At 39.5% G+C, this 17,549-nt stretch overlaps 1 protein-coding gene across 6 annotated transcripts in view; it reads left to right on the forward strand.

Moving 5' to 3' along the window:
- Window positions 1-17,549, forward strand: part of KIF26B (kinesin family member 26B) — a 534,059-nt gene that overhangs the window by 355,398 nt on the left and 161,112 nt on the right. The window contains exon 1 of one of the 6 annotated variants that reach the window (XM_037822539.1): window positions 1,268-1,700. The exons of the other annotated variants lie outside the window; for them this stretch is intronic. Coding sequence (XP_037678467.1) covers window positions 1,678-1,700 — 23 coding nt within the window. The 5' untranslated portion in view covers window positions 1,268-1,677. Of the gene's footprint in view, window positions 1-1,267; window positions 1,701-17,549 lie in introns of those variants that run through there. 6 annotated transcript variants of the gene reach the window in all.

The raw sequence follows: 17,549 nt of genomic DNA on the forward strand, positions 1-17,549 counted from the left end.
CTCACGCTCGGACCACTCATTCTCAGCTTTTGTTTTTCCCCATTCCATAGGTGTTGATGTTCCCACGGGTGTTCCATTAGGGTCTCTTCTCACTTCATCCCATTTTTCATTCATTTATCTCTTGCTCGACACAGATGAAGAAATGAGAACGAGCTATGTCTTTCTCTCCATGGCCTTCAGAAACTGCCTGCATCAGAATCATCTGCGGAGCTTGTTAAAATGCAGATTCTGGTCTCCAGTGGCTCAGTCAGAATCTTTGGAGTAGGGTCCAGGAATTGGCATTTTTAACTCGCTGTCATCAGGTACTTCTATGCCGATGACTGGGACCATGCTTGGAGAAGTACAGGTGGCAGGATTCCTCATATAGAGAGGGAAGGGCTGTAGGGAGCACTCGGGAATTGGTTGGGTTGGTTTTGTGCTGTCTCCTGTCCAGGGCATCCCTTCCGGCTTGCCTTGCCTGTGTGTCTCTCAGGTCTGTCTCCTGCCTTCAGCTCCTCTTTTGCTTTTCTTTCTTTCTTCCTTTTAAATCTCCCCCTGTTCCTGGGCTATCAAAAAGCCTCATTTGTGTGTCTCATGCCCCTGCTTTGTGCCACTCCCTTGCTCAGGCATAATCTGTGTCTTGGCTCAATCTGTGGAGTGCCCTGGGTTGCAGTGCTTGCAAACAATGGAGTGTTGACATAAAAAGTAGAACAGACACACTGAAAGCCCCAGCCTTGCCTCTCTACCTTCCTCCTTTGGAAACCTCAAGCAAGGGACTGCATGATCAGAGATGGTTTCAGAGGCAAAGGGCTCTGTGCATCTGATTTGCACTTCCATTACCAAGAGCATTTGAATAGTTTTAAGACATGGAAACTGTGGGACTAGACATTTTCACTCAGAAAATGAAACGTGTGTGTGTGTGTGTGTGTATATATCTTAGTCTCATGGGAACTTACGCCTGCATCTGTTTGTCTGCAAGTGTTTACTTCGAGTCACACACATCTACCGAACCTTGGTTCCAGCAGCTTGTCTGCACACACATGACTAAATGTGTATGTGGATATATAATTAAAGATTTAAAACACTTGATTTTGATAGTCTGCCTTGCAGCTGCTGTGCTCAGAAAATTCCTAAGATGCTGTGGGTTAATGGGAGTTATCGCAAGTGTTTCTCTCTGTGCTGGTCTCTTTTAGTAAAGCTCCCCTTTTTTCTCCCCCTCTCTCTTCCCCTCCCTGTCTGCCTGCCTGCCTCTGCCTGCCTCCCTCCCTCTCTCTCTCTGAGATAGCAGACAAGAGAGAGAAACTGGTGCGGCTTTCTCTGAGAAGCGTGCTCGCATGTGTGGATTGGCAGGATCCCGTGAGCTCCCGATCCATCGATGCGATGCGGTGTTCTTGGAGGGAAGTGCAATGTTGGAGCAGGGGCTGAGCTGGACTGGGAAGGTGGCTGGGAGCTCAATGAGGCCAGGATCATGGTTTAGCCAAAGGCTGGAATCAAAGGAATGTTTTGCCAGGGTCTGCTCTGAGAATTCCCAGACCCCCATGGATTTTAGAATTTCCGTGCCTTTTCTCCTCCACCTTCGCACTATCTTACTTTCTCCTGAGATGGCCCCAGATCTGCAAGAGACATTTGAGAGAAGCTATTTATTAACAGACATGAAGAAATGGATTCTGCATTTGATTATTTAGCTATGATTTTTCAATGATGATGGATTGGAAAGCAGTGTAAGTAGCACAATGATATATGTTCCTATATTTAGACGGTTTGTTTTACTGGCTTCTTTTTACTGTAACTTTTTCATTGAATTTCCTTTTGAGAAAAGTAAAAACAAAATGTAGAAAGTATTCCAAAGAAGTTAAGAGAGTCCAGATTTAGTTTATTTCTTGTTCAGTTGACTGACTGACTACATACCACTCTATAAAAGAGACACACAAACCACTGACATTGAATCTACAAACATCCCCAGGAGGATGAAGCTAAAACGGGGGGAAAAATGAACCAGTTTTTTGAACTGAGAGTCACTGCTACAATCAGGATTATGCAAAGGTTGTTAAAATATTTGGTGTTGGCTTGTTTAGAATCAAAGACAGAATTTAAGATGTGTTCCATTCACAGGATCATGAACATTAAGTTGGCCGATAGCTTTTAGAACAGGTTTTTTTTGGCGTCATGAATGTGATTGGTGTATTGTTTTGTTTGTTTTTACTAATGGTAAATGTAGACTCCATTTCTCTTCCATTTCAGCTTTTCCTGAGACAGAACACCTCCCCATTCTAGAGTAGAAGGGCTGGTTGCCCTAGGGTTGCAGGACATTGGTGAGTTGAGAGCTAGTTATTGCTAGTCTATGCCAATTCTACGGGTTCCTGTCTTCCTGTGCTAGGGCTTGATTTAAGCTCTTAAATTCTCAAGTATTCAGAGAAAGAACAAAATAAGAAACTGAAGACCAAAATGAGCTCATTTTACAAGAGAAAGAAACATCTATCTAAAAGGTTAAATTGAAATTGAAAATATGATTTGCCCTTTCTTAGAAATTTGAAATGGGGTTAATTTTGTATAAAAAGAGCAACTTAAGCTTTTTTTAAGAAAATTAAAAAACAGTATTTTAAAGGAGACTTTTAAGATCGTAAATCACTAAGGTACGACATCAAAGTAGATTGTTGATATTTTTAATGACCAGTTGCAACTTTTTCTTTTAGAGTCTATTCAATAATGTTAACACAAATATGCCTGGCATCTTAAAACTTGCTTAGATTTGAAAGTACGATTTCTGGACAATAACACTGTAATGAGATTTTCTTTCTTCGCTTCTCTTTGCCTTTTCTCTATCACATCTCTACCCCAGGCAGGGTTATTGCCCCTCCCACCCTGCCCACCCCCTTCCTGCTCTCCAAACCCCTTCCTTCCCTTTGAGTCTTGGAGCATCATGAAAGGCCCTTCTAAAGATTCTCTTTTAATATGCCCTGCCCAACCTTGGACAGAGAGAGTACTGTAATGCAGCACACAAGGCTGCCAATTTTGGAATTGAATGAGCTCAGTTGATTCCTGAATATTAAATCAGTTCTGTGAGCAACTGAATGAGATCATATCTTACTAACCTGACCCAAAGCACTCCTAACTTTGATTGGCATTAGACATCAAGTGTTGCAGCAATGAGCACCTGAGGGGCCCAACATAAAACCAGTTCAACCCCCAAACTCTTCCCGGAGTCCTGCTGACCAAATATACCTAGGGCCACGCCTTTTAAAATATGTCCTTTGTTATCAAGGGAAATCTGAGACAGAAAACACATGTTGGCAGTGTCACGTGAGAGCCGTCTCTGAACATGAAGTGGTTGTTTTCACAGGGGAAATGCTTTCGGGGTCTTACGCTGTTTTGTTTTGGTTTCTTGTTTATGTGGATTCTGTCAGACACATGCATCTGGAAGAGGTTTGAAAGGGACTGAAAAACCTGGAGCAAAACATGCAGGGAAAAGGAAATCATTAAAAAACAAAGTCAGACTTGAAGGGGAACAATTTTCTTACCCAAATTCCAGTTCCCATTCTTGTTTTTGGCTCTCCATTAAAGCAGATACCAATTAGTTAGTGGAGATAAAGATTCTTTGATTCTGCTTTTGGATTTTGAACAAATGAGGATGATTTCTCCAGAAAAACCAAAGAACAACCAATAAGAAAGACTCGTTCAACTTTCTGCCTACTTCGCAGAGCAAGCAACTCCCTTCCCCCTCCCCTCTCCCTAAACCACTCCCTTTGCAGCTGAAGTGTCCCCCTGGTGACAATCTCCAGTCCCCCAGGGATCTCATGAGTGTCCTATTAAGGCAAAAAGATGAGCTGCCAAGGGCAGGGTTTTCATGGAGGGTGGAGAGTGCTTTACAGTGGGGAATGAGGATGGGGTCAGATATGCTGATACCTGCAAAGAGTCTTTGAGAGAGGCAGCTAATTGGCATCAGGAAAACTGCTGAGCACTAAAAACACACATATACACACAACACACACAAACACACACACACACAAACAAAAAAACTGGAGTCAAGGTGAGAGAAAGAGGGAGGTGTGTTGTCTCTGAGGAGTTCGTGCAAAGTTCTGTTAAGTGTCCAGAAGGTCTGAACTGATAACGCCAGATGGCTCAGATAAGTCTTAAACTGATCAATACCTTTCGGATGGAATGAAGCTTTCATTTTGGCCTGATGTTCTGCCGAAAAGCTTTGCTCAAGATAAACTGGCAGTTCTCGCACTTTGCTCGGCAACCCCTTCTATGTTCTCTTTCTGTATATGCATCTTCCTTGGCAACTGGTTATGTTCTGAAAAGTTGGGAGTTTGAGAATGTTCTAAAACCAACTCTGGTCTTCAGATTGGTAACTGAGGAAAAATGCTTCCATCAGGGTCATCCTCACTTTTCTTATGAGGCATGTTGTCACAGTTCTAGTTTTTTTCCCTTTACTGTACTAATCAGCCTGTTTTACATCTGTCAAGATTCTCTTAAGCTCCAGTCTTCCCTTTCTCCATCTATATTGCAGAGAACTCTCAAGAGCCTCAGGAGTTTTATTGCAGAGGCAGCGATATGCTAATACAGTGCACCTGTTCTTAATCTCATCTTCCCACCTATTCCCTTGGAGAGGAGGCAGGGGAGAAAAATGCCTTCAATAACTTTGGGGAAAAAAAAAAAAAGATGATGTGTGAAAAATGACTCTGCAAGTTTTTCAGATTGGAGAAAGGACTTGTCTTCTCTCCTACACAGTTTTTCTTTGTTTTCCTCTAGGAGTCAATAGAAGAACTTCTATTAGGTAATGTCAAAATTGAGCAAAATCAGTAGTTATGATCTGTATTTAGACTATTGACCAGTATATTACTTGGCTTTCTAAGCTTCTATCTTTCCATCAATGAAATGGGAGCAAAGCTTGCCCCATCAGGTGTTGTGAAAATTAAATGAGATAATGCACAGGGCTTAGCAGAGTGCCTGGGCATATGCTGGTTATTGATGCTGTCTTGGTGTTCTCCTGTCAACAGTGGGCCTGTCAGAGACTTTCAGCAGAGGGTCTAGATAAATGATGGGGGATCTGGTGAAGACAGGGGAGCCAGTGTGATAGAATGGAAAGGGTACTGGAGTAAGACTCAGGACCTGGGTGTTTTAGTCCAGCTCTGTTAGTAACCACTTGTGTGAACTTGAGAAAATTACCACCCTTCTTTCATGCTCCAGCCATGCTGAAGTGGTTCCATTTCCCTAAACATATTACTCTATCACTTTCCCACACCTTAACTCATGCTAGCCCCTTGGCATGTCCTCCTTCCCTTCTTCTCTTGGCTAACTCCTTTCTTGTTTGAAACCTTCCCTGGTCCACTGAGTTTAGGACTGGGCCCCTTCTCCGTTATTCTATAGCAACAGCATTTCTCAATCCTGGGATCCACCACATAGACATCGTTGTATGCTTCTCTTATTAGACTGTAATCACCTTGAGAATGACACCTCCATCTTTAAGATCTGCATTTGGATATGTATTTGGCCTCAAGACCAGGGCCCTGCTCAATAAATGTTTACTAAATGGATGAATAAATGAATGAATGAATGAATCCCTACCTTCATTATATGAAATAATGCATGTGAGATGTCTTGATAAATAGAGTGCTATGTAGTTGTCTTCAGTTTTAAGTTAGTATGAGGCAAATTGTACTCTTAGTACCAATAGTTTTATTTGATTCCTTGGATACTAAGAGTCATCATTTTTAGTGAAACAAAGTCAAATTCTCTTTTGTAATGTCCTTGCAATGCAGGTTCATTCTTTTGTCATAGAAGCAGGACAGGTTTTTTATGGGCCAAGGCTCTGATGTTTGAGAGCAGCAAACTTTTCATTCCAAAATTAGAGATAAGACTCTGAAAGGCAGTGCCCCTGGGAGGAATCACTCTGTAACTTAACTTCACTGAGGTAGGAGTGATTGATTTCAGAGCCCTGATTAGGAGCAAGGAGAATGGGAAATGGGTTTCTAAAAGAAGAGGTGGATAAAGAGTGGACAAAAGGGTCCTGGGCACAAAGAACATGCTGCCTACTTCAGTGGCTTCATAGCAGAGGCCTCATGGTCAAGGAATGAGCAGGGACTTGTGAGTCTGAAAACTGGGTTTGGATTCCAGCCTCATATTTGGATGTTGCTGCATTTCCTGAGGCCCCTCACTATAGGAATATTTAGATTCTATTCTGCTTCTCTAGCAGTTTATTTTCATTGTGGGACTATGTGTGACTAAGGAGAATGACATTGAAGAATTTTTCATTTTTCTTCCCCTCTGGAAGCCAGATCTGAATTTCCTTTTTTTTCTTTTTTCCAGAATGGCTTAGGGTTTCCTTAACAATGCTTGAACTTGTCCATGATGAAACAAGCTCTTCCTTGGCAATGAGGGTCTGTGGGATGTTTTCCTTCAGAAGATGTTCTTTGCAGAAAAGAGAAATAAATAACAGGAAATGGTCAATTTCAATGGCTAGTCCTAATGCAAATCCACAAATGGCTCAGAGGTTGACATGAGATCATGTACAGTGAACATCCTTGTTAATAGAAAAATTCTGTAGGAATATATATATATGACTATAATGTGTGTGTTGTGTGTAAAAACCCTACTGCAGCTGCCTTGCCATTAGAGTGAATTACACCAGGATCTATTATTCACCTCTTCAGGTCCAGCTCAGGAGTTTGCATATGCTCATTTTTCATTTTCCTTTGACCCTTGGTTGTCTGCACCAATGAGCCACCTGCTGTAACTTGGTGTGGGGATGGAGATATGGGTGAAGTAATGAGCCCACAAGGCCTTTCTGTGACTATTGGCTGCTCTAAAGGGAAATTGAGGAATACCGCAAAGCCACAAATTTGAGATGTCAGCTCATAAATATGTAAGCTCCTTGCTTAGGTAATAAGCTCCTTGACAGCCAAAACTGTCATTTGCACATTCTCCTGCAGCTGAACCCAAAAGGTTCCAGTTGCCAGAGTGTCCCTGGATACTAGGTACTAAAAGCTAGACAGTGGGGAGGGGGAGCCGGGCTGATCGTGCTGGCTGCTCTTCACTGCTGCTGCCTTTGCCCTCACCCCACCATCGGGGGCTTGCTTGCTTGGTATTTAGTAATTGTAGGAAAAGGTTTTGCAGTGTGGTACTTGAATGAAGAGGACATATATAAATTGGGGACAGGGGAAATAGTTGCCAGTGTTTAGCTTTGGGCAACAGTGACTAAGTCTGTATGAAAATTCCAATCTCTGTTGCATTATGTTTAAAACTCTACAGGAGTTTAATAAAAATCCAACCATATACTAATAAATATATTAGTATATCTAATACTAAAATATAGACCTTCAGACCAAATTTAGGGCAGAAAGCAATATTTGGTACACATTTATTGAGCACCTAATATGTTTCAGGAACTGTGTAAGGTTTTGGGGATTCAATGGTGAATCAAAGAGAGGACGAGTGGTCAGGAAACATATTGATTCTACTGTAATATACTATGATAAGCCACATAGTAGCTCCATTAAAAAAATGCTGTCAGGACCTATGGTAGAAAAGAATAAATTCTTCTTTGGGTTATGGGGAAGGAGTCTCACGCATTAGGTCTGGGTCTGGAAGGATGAGTAGGAGGAGGCTGGGAAGGGAGAGCACTTTTGGCAAAGGAATCAGCATGGGTATGAATCTCTGTTTATGCACAGAAGCATAAAAGTGCATGGGTATCATGTAATTATATTCATATTGCATAGTAGTTAAAGTATTTTTCAAATTCTCAAAATAGGCAATTAGCAATAGATCACATTAAATAGGATTTTGTGATGAAGAATAAACAACTGTATCAGATAAGGTTCAAGCTCATGTCACATTTTCACAGCTGATTGGAAACAGGAGATCATGGGTCAAGAACAAGGAAGATGATGTAGGAACTGACCCACAAACTACATTTAGAACCTTGGTTATTTGGGTGGGTGGGTAGTCATAGACTATTTGTTAACTCGTTGTATCTATTTTTCATAAGACGGTATTAGCGTATCCATTTCTAAAAATCATAACTTGGAAAAGAAGAGCTGTTCTTGAGAGAGAACAATAGAGTGAGTCCAAACAACTTGATTTCACTTGAAAAATCAGAAGTCATCACTGGAAAACTATTAATAAAAACATAGGACTTTATAGTAAACACACTGCCTGCCAGCATTCAGTTAACTGGTTCTTTTATTAAGGTGCACTCCCAAAATTCATAAGAGTGGAAAAATGTATTAATGGACCTTCTAAAACATCAAAGAAGAGTCAAATAATGTTTTAGGTGGTTTTAATAGTAAGTCAAAGTGTCATAGTGGTTACAGAAGCAATGGCATTTTAGAACTGGGTGAGTACCTAGAGTTCATGGATTTTATTGACTTCAGATCTTTGAAGAATGGCATTCCAGGTAAGGAAACTATGATACGAATCTGTAACCGAGTCAATGAGAACTATAAGAAGACCCACTTATCCTTGGATTCATTTATGTATTCATTCTTTCATTCAACAAATGTTCATAAAGGCCTTGCAACATGTAGGATAAATATTAGAAGACAACACTGGTTGTGCCCTCTTGAAGCTTAGTTTTGTAAGGAGGTGAGACATATATGTAAATAATATAAATCTAAAGTTATTTTTAAAATAAAATGAAAGAGAGGTATTAAAGTTCAGAACGGGAAAAATATTTCCAAGTGAATTTGCTATATTAACTTGGACCCATTTGTTCACGTTTGTTTTACTTAAGAACTTTTGAGCATCCAAGAAGAGAAAAAAAGTAAGGTAAAATTAAGAGTTTGGCTTAACCCATGTCTTTATTCTGGGGAAATGCAAAGCAGGATTGGAATTGAATTGTTGGATTATTTCTCATTTGTTTGCAGTCTAATGAGAATAGATTGTTCAAATGCGAAAACATTATTGATTTAATTACTTTGAAAATATAATTTTGAAAAATACCTGTTTTGTTTTTTGTTTTTTTTTTAAATCAAAGACTCACCAGTTAGAGCAGTATCTAAAAGCATCTGTCTAATCATGATGAGAACTACCCCAGGAATAAGCCAAGGAAACATGGACTTTGAGCCCCCTCTGGAGGAAAGAGAGCCCTCCCCTGCTAGTCTGACAGCAAATTATTTCTTTTCTAAATGTCAGAAATAGAAACAAAAATCATCTAATCAAATTGACTTTTGGAATTAACCTTATGAAGCAGAAGTCTACAGCCTTTAACTATAGTGAATCCAATGAGGGTATTTGTTCAACAGACAACTTCAAAAACACTCCTCTCTCAGAGGTCTGGTAAAACAAATATTGGAACAGACTAATAATGATATGGAAAAATAATTATGACTACAAGAATTATATTTGTTTTGTGAACATAACAGCCTGCAAAATCCCATACCACAAAATATTTGATGGATTATCATCATTAAAGATTAAGCAAATCTTTAACACAGGAACAAAAAAAATCCATCCATTTACTCATTCATTCATTCCACAAATATTTGAGTACCTACTATGTATTAGGCACCATTCTTGGCAATAAACGAAGCAAGTGAAAGCCCTTGCGCTCGTGGAACTGACATCACAGTAGGAGATACTAAACGCCAGCACCGACCATAAGCCTTTCCCTTTGGGATCGTGGTAGACTCAGTGAGGTGTGGGTGTGGAGCCCAGCAAGCAAAGGTGCTGGTGAATCTGGAGGGGTCTTGGAAGGTTAGACTGTGCCACATCAAAAGCCAATAAACAACCTTATTTTAGTCTTCTACACAGGAAAAATAATCGCCTTTCCCATAGATGATTATGTTCCTGTTAGTGTAATCTGACAGCTTTGTTTTGGAAGCTATTTAGAAACTTAAATATTTCCTAATATACCGCAAGTCATAGCATTGTAGAACCTCTTGACTAGAAAGATCCTTAAATGAAAGTCATTTCAACCTAGGCCTATGTTTCCAAACTTCCGTTGATGGAAAGCATGTGAGTATCATAGGGCTGACCCCCTCACAAAGGCATGTAACCAGACTTAACATCCTCAGTGGTGCCAGCAATTTTGGGCCAACTTGTCTGTCCATCCATCCATCAATATTTATTTAGTGCCCACTATAGATGAAGCAATGTTGAGAACTCAACTGTAAAAAAGTTAGACATGGCCCTCGATCTTAAGAGTTTTCAGTCCCATGAGTAAGACACAAGTAATTACAGCAAATCACAAGAAACAATGTGCTGAGTCACATTTTCGGCCCATTCTTTATCTTGACCAGAGACTACACTGACAGCTTCCTGGCTGGTGTAAGAAATGGCAGTGAGGTTCTGTCAGCCTTTGTGACCAGCACAGATAACTTATTTCCAGTGCATTAAGGAAAGTGGTACTGCCTACACCTAATTTAAATTGTGGGCCAGCTGTGGGAGTTGGCTTAGTACAAGCATTTTGCTTTTGCATGCATGTTGATTTTGCTCACATGTTCCCTGAGTGCCCTAGGACACTGCCTAAACTCTCTTGGTGAGGGTGACGACAGGTTGTCCTGCCCCTGATCGTTCTAGCATGAGAACATGCTGTCAAAGGAGCAACCACTCAGTAAGTAACTGCCTCCAGGACACATACTTCAGGCACATGGTCAACATAAGAATTTAGTTGCAGCTGATGATTTTCAGGGCAAAGCAACTGCACTGATGGAGATTTTCCTGACGTTTGATTTAAGATTCTCAAAGACCCCACTTTATTGCCTCAAATGGAGAAAGGTCCTCTTTTCTGATCTTTTTTACCTATAAGTAAGATCCTCCCAGCTAATAACACACCCACAACTCATGTCCAGGACCTGCAATTGATATCAAAGTTAATACCACAGTCAGTTGCAGTAGTGAAAACCTTTGGTAGTTGATTTTCAGAGTTGACTCAAAATGTAGCAAAGTTTAAAGCAAAAGCATCTCTTTTGCGATGCTCTTTATGATTCCTATTTTGAAGCTGCAGTCAGAACAGTTTATGGGAAAGAATCTCTAAAAAGAACCATTTAACATTTAGTTTTCATATTAATATTTGATTATAGTAATAATAGCAAACATTTACTGGTTGTTTACCATTGGCCAAGTGCTGTTCTAAGAGTGTGATTGATTGATAGATGAGTACATGTATTGCTGACAGGGGTGGCACAGGAATGAAGCACGGACACAAAATATAAAGTTCTGGGAGCAGGGGACTTAGAGCCTTGAAGACAAAGAGTCCCTCTGCTTGCTCCACAGCATATTTATTAGCTTCACTTTCTCACAGAAAATAGGGGAGTTACTAACAGGCTAGGGAAAGCAAGATGGGGAAGTTAGCAAAACAGGAAAGTCAAGGACAAACCATCCAAGGCTTGCATGCTTCTTGTATCAACAATGCGGGTACTTGGAAAGTCAAGGACGCATTCCCAGCTCAGGCTGTTTTCCCACATGCATGCATGTGTACATACATAGAGATATGTGTTCGTTTAAATCTCACAAAATTCCATTAGGGTAGCCACTCTTTATCCTGTTTTACAGCTGAAGAAACTGAGGCAGAGTTAAGCAACTTGACCAAGGTTACAGAGCTCATGAGTGGCAGAAAGAAGATTTGAACCCAGCCTGTACTCTTGACTATTTCTCTTTTCTGTCTCTCTTGAGGGAACTCTGAAATACTACAGTACTGTAATACTATATAAATGTTTGCTAAAGCATATATTGGCTCACAAGCATTTATGTAATAATGCTTTTCTCCACCTATGTTTCATTTTAGACTCTGAGTTCTTTTGAAATCACAGGCCTGAAAGCTCCCTTGAAAAGTTTTCTAATTAAAATTGAGTTGTAGTCACCATCTAATAATCTAGAATTACAGTAACATGTAGCTAATTTTGACCCACCTAAGTGAACTAACATTGAAAGATGGAAAAGAATTGAATACTACAATATTATAATACATTAGCTATGGGCCCCTTTTAGCAGCCTTAATAAACATGTAAGAAAAAAATCACCTAGAAGACCAATAAATAGCAGAATTGTCAAGTGTAAAACTCTTTCAAGGATTGATATCATAGCAGTTTTCCTAGAAGTATTTTAAATTACTTCCAAGATTGAATATTTATAAAATAAAACACTTAGATCTTAAAACATGTATTGTAAACTAGTTAGAAGGAGAGAGACAGAAATAACAGGTCCTGGACCAAGTTGGTTATTGCAATTGAACACTAATTAAGCTCTGAATTTTATGGAAGCTAAAGCAAATGGATCAGAGAGGAAGGAAAGAAAGAGGAAGGGAACAAAAACATTTATTGAGCTCCTCCTATGTGCAGATCATTTACTTTTCCATACATTATGCCCTTCTCTTCATAACAGACCTTTGAGATAGATATTATTATTTCCATACAAATCCAGATAAGTGACAGAGTCAAGATTTATCTGACTCCAAAGTCTGTGTATTTTTTATGTTGGATGACATTATTCTCATAATGTCATTATATTCTCATTATATCATAAAGTGATACATATGATTTGTCTGGAGACAAAAAATAAGATGAAAGTTAAACTCCTTAATTTTAATAAGCTATAGAAATGTTATTTTATGGATGCTTTTATACCAACGGCTGTAAAAAACAAATCCATAACATAGCATCATAATTAAGCACAAGACATTTAAATAAAGGCCTATAATTATTTTATATTCTTGTCTTTTCTTTCATAGTCTGACTTCTTGAAATAATAGCCTAGTCTAGAGCCCTTATCTTGATTTCTTTAGCCCTCATTTACTTCTCAACCCACTGAAACATACTCCACCTCTCCTCTGATTCTGTTCAAGGCCAGTAATAAACTCATTCATGCTAGTCCAATGGACATTTTTCATTCTCTTTCTTGACTTGTTAGTAGCATTTGACTTTGGCCGTCTCTCATTGCATCTTTCCTCTTAGCTCTCTGGCTGCTCCTTTTCAGTCTCCTTTGCCATCTCCTCTTTTTTTCTATCCCCTCATTAAATGTTGAGGTTTCTCATGGTTCTATTAAGGGTCACTTTCTTTTTTCATTCTACTCTACACTCTTCCTGGGCTATCTCATCCATTGTCATAACTTCACCTGCCATCGTCATGCTGAAGACTCCCAAATCTGAAAACCAACATCAAATAGTTTTAATATCCAAATCCTACAAATGAAGAAATGTATACCATAATAAATGAAATTGTGTATCTTGAAGATAGGTAGTTTCTATTTATGGAGTCAAAGGCTCGGTTAAAAAATGAGAAATCTTGTATCATTCTTAACCATTTCTTGGTAATTATTCATGTATTAGGAGTGACTTCTGTGTATCTTTAAATACAGCGTTGAATGACTATTTGCAGTTGTTATCAGTGATTTGTTTGACAGAGTAGAGAAAAAGCACAGAAAGGTAATGATAAAGTGTTTGCAGCACTATCAATTGAATATCATTCATAAAGATAAAATGTCTCTGAAATTTTAATTGAAATCAATGTGAAAAAAGATTCAGTTTATAAAAACTCTAATTACAAGCAATTTGTGGAAGCATGTCTGTTGTGTAAATGTGGGAATTAACCGAGAGGATGATTGTTTGATTGATTATATAACACAGGAGAAAGAAAAAAAATATATTTCTGTCCAACTGCACATGAATATATTCACAGGCACAGCTGGATGATATCCTGATTTACAGAACAGGTATTTTCTTCTCTTCATACATCTGATCCTAGAAGCTCTATCAGAACATAAATATTATTTTTCTCATAATGTCAGACCTGGGAATTTTATTCCTGGCGAAGGATTTAGTGTCAGAAAACTACGGTTATAGTTAACAACATGATTTTTTAAAAGTTGAGATAATACTTTAAAGCTACATGGTTACTTAAAATAATGAAATTATTCTCAAATTCTACAAAAATGGGAATACTTTAACTTAGGATCCTAATAACTAAGCGTATCCACAGCATATAAAAATTTAATTGCTCATATTGTAAATTTTACCTTCCTATAAATAACATACCCGCTAAAGTAAACATTGGTTAAATATGCAGTTTAACAATTCCCCAGGTTTCTTTACAGACTTAACTTGGAAATTTGAACTAAAGCTTAAGTTTCTCTGTTGTCTGAAATTTGTTTCAAAATAATTTCTTTATAGCAGTGTTTAATCATTTGATAATTCTTTTGTAAAATACTTAACTGCTCTACAAGATAAATTAAGTAACTGTGAAGACTGTAATACAAACTTTAGTTGAGAGAGATGAACTACTTGAGAAGGAGAATACTGTTATTTTTAATTTCTTTGTCATTTTTTTCTTATCTCCCTCCCTTCCCATACTCCACTCCTGACTCGCACACGTGCACTTGCTCCCAGCACCGTCAGGAGCAGCCTTAGAAGAGGGACTAAGTGCCGTCTGCGGGGTGGGAGGGGGGAGAGGGGAGGAATTCTGTCCTTAGCGCTCAAGCCCACGTCCTGTCGATGAAGCCCAATACCCCCTGACTTTACTTTTAATTATCTGGTGTCTCTACATCCTGTTCCCTTCCCATACTACTTTGTAGAGTTACTGCCGTGCACCCACCAAAATAATCAAATAAACAAGTAAGCATAACAAAAGTAAATTATAGGCCCTTCGTTAAGCAGATTTGAAGCAAAGTGGCAAAAGGAATTACCCCTGTGCTCTCGATGGGCCATGATTACTACAGATTCTTCCTCCTTTCACAAGTTATTTTGCTCTGGAGTAATCTCTGATCTATGCCATGCCATCTGCTCCAGGGAGATCGCTTCTCTACTTTATTAAAAACAAAACTGCCTCCTTTCCTCTGCTTCATAGCTTATGAGCACGACTCTGATGAATATACTTTATTGCAGCGTGTGTCTTGCCTGCATAGGCTGCATCCCAAGTGACCTGACAGGAGAGTGGAGAGGGAGGAGGGGATACTTCTACCTCTCCAGCTCAGGTGAGGCTGCTCAGGTGCACACAGCATAAATGTTAGCCGACATCGAGGGGCAGGTCCGCCCTGCAGCCCAGGATCAGAGGCAGGTATTCTGACCCACTGGGGTTGGTTCAGTTCATATTCTTGCAATGCAGGGATCCCATGCAAATTATTTTCCTTTGAAATAAATTTACTTAATGATTTCTTTCAGATTTCAACTATAGCAAATAACTTGTTAAATAAAAAGAAACCTTTTTTAAAAAAGGAGAAAAAAGGAAATTACGTCCTTTGGCAAATGATACCAACTGTCATATTCGAATTTAATTAACCAAGAAGCCCCCAAACCACAGAGCCTGCCTGCCACCCAGCATTGACGATTAATTAGCTTTGCTCTGAAAGAGCTACAGGTATTGGGCAAGGAGTTACAGATTAAAGGCTTTACTTTCTCTGCAAACTCTGCCCATTTCTAGCGATCACACTTTGATAGCAGTTTGCTGCTTAAGGCAACAAATTATATCCAAAGTGTGTAATTTTATGTCAGTTTTTAATCTCATGTGATCAAAATATAGAAAAAGTGAGATAAAGCACATTTTCTTTTAAAATAAAAACATTAAAAGTGAACAACCCAACTGCTTTTCAGTTTCTTATGCTTATCAAGATAATTTGGTCTACCGAACAGCGTAGGAAGATGAATATTGAGGACAACTCCTGGGGAATTAGTGCTCACCCTTGGTTTTTAAGTGGGCTGTTTATGGTGGATCATACAACTGTATGTTCTTTTAACATAACATTTAACTAGAACTACGGAAGTTAGCATCTTAAAGGCAGGATGATGTAATGAAAAGAACATTAGAGTCATTAGATTCTTGAAATCAGATTATCTGGAATATGCTTATTCCTTGAAGGGATCTTAATTTCAGTTGAATAGTCCTTGCACTGTAAAAGATAAACATGCAAACACACATACATACATCGTATATATAAAATGAACAGTTATTTCTCAGCAGAAAAATCAGGTCCTGGCATTACACTGGGAATGGGCTTTAGTTAGCTTATGATTGTCTTTCTCTCTGTCTGTATAGACATTTGAAATAGCTGGGTTTGTAGATACAGGTTTCATCGATTCCATTCAATAAGACCAGCTAGTTCTTAATTACTCATATTTATGAAAGAAAATGATAATGTCAAATAACTAAAATCATTTATATCTGGCTTTGGAATGATTTTTTAACCTTGCGTTTGCATTCACTTGGGTCTGGTGTCCTAGGTATTTGCAGTTCTTTTAATTTATGTGTTCAGTACAATTTGCTAAGCTATGACTCTGGAAGAGGTAAGAAGCTACCCGGTTTCCCTGGCAGTAAGCCGTCTTGGGGCTGGGCAGAATCAGGCCAGGAACCTAGCGATCTGCGGATAGGGAGCATCTGGTCAGAAAGGATCAATGACCGGAAGGTGAGTTAGCACCGGGAAAAGTGTGTGAGGAACCAAGTGTTGAAAAGGAAGGAAGTCAGGGAGATCAATCCAGGCTGGAGCAGAAAGCTTGCAGGAGAAATTCCAGCAGCCAAGCAGAAGCCAAAATGCAGGAAATCACAAAGCTAAAAGCAGGAGGCCAGGGGAGGAGTCTGGGAAGACCAAGCCCACAGAGCGTGGCCCAGGCCACATAACAGGAATGGGAGCAGGTAGAATTGGGGCCCGGCTGTGGCTAGAGCATCACTAACCAGGTGATCGGCACCTGGGACCAGTCAGACAGCAGGCAGGGCTCAGCCCTGTGTTTTCTCAGGTAGGGACTCCTTACCTGATTTGTCCAGGTCATTTGTATTCAGTGTACTTCAAGCAGAATGCCCTGAAGGCACGCCTCCAGACTTCTGTATTCATTAAGCTTTTTTGTTCCCTGTTAAATTTTTTTTCTTTGTTAGAGGAGTTGTGGGTTTACAGAACAATTGTGCATAAAACACAGCATTCCCATACACAACCACACCACCAACACCTTGCATTGGTGGAGAACATTTGTTACAACTGATGATCCTAATAAAGTTTTCATGAGTGTATTTTGGCAGTTTGGAGCCCACCCCCCAGGACGGCAGGGAGGAAAGGATGTGTAGCTTTTAGGTCTGAGCAAAGATAATGATGTGGGGTTAATAAAGAAGCTAAAAGCTGTGAAATTGCAGGCCAATGTGTATCTTATATGGCATCAAAGGAAGTTTATAAATTGGTAATATATTCCTTTAGAGTTTTCTGTTACACGTGAATTGTGAATAGGTTTTGGTTAATTCCATTTTCCAGTGTCCTTGATAAAGCAGGGTGCTCTCTTAAAATATGAAAGATTGCTGGGGCTAAAGCAAGCTGCCTCTTCTCTGAGGTGATTCAGTCTCAGAAAAAGAACTTCCCTGTTTCTAATGAGTGTTTTCCTCTAGATCTTGACTCGGAACTTACTGTCTAACATGCAGAAATAGAAAAGTTTAATAAGAAAGTCAACATGTCCTTGGTCTGCTGGTAGAATGTGGCACCAACTTGTCAAGCTCTGGATGAAATAAAGTTCATTAGAGCAGAGGTGTTCCTAACCTTCTCTTGGGCCCTGAATCCCAGACTCCTGCAGATGGCATCTCGGTCACTAGCAAAGCGGCTCCATCAGGGTCCTGGCCTTTGAGATATGTAAGGAAGCCAAGGAGATGGGCAGCAGTGCCTGGGATCTT

The sequence above is a fragment of the Choloepus didactylus genome, chromosome 2 (assembly GCF_015220235.1).
Source record: "Choloepus didactylus isolate mChoDid1 chromosome 2, mChoDid1.pri, whole genome shotgun sequence".
Classification (NCBI taxonomy): Eukaryota; Metazoa; Chordata; class Mammalia; order Pilosa; family Megalonychidae; genus Choloepus; species Choloepus didactylus.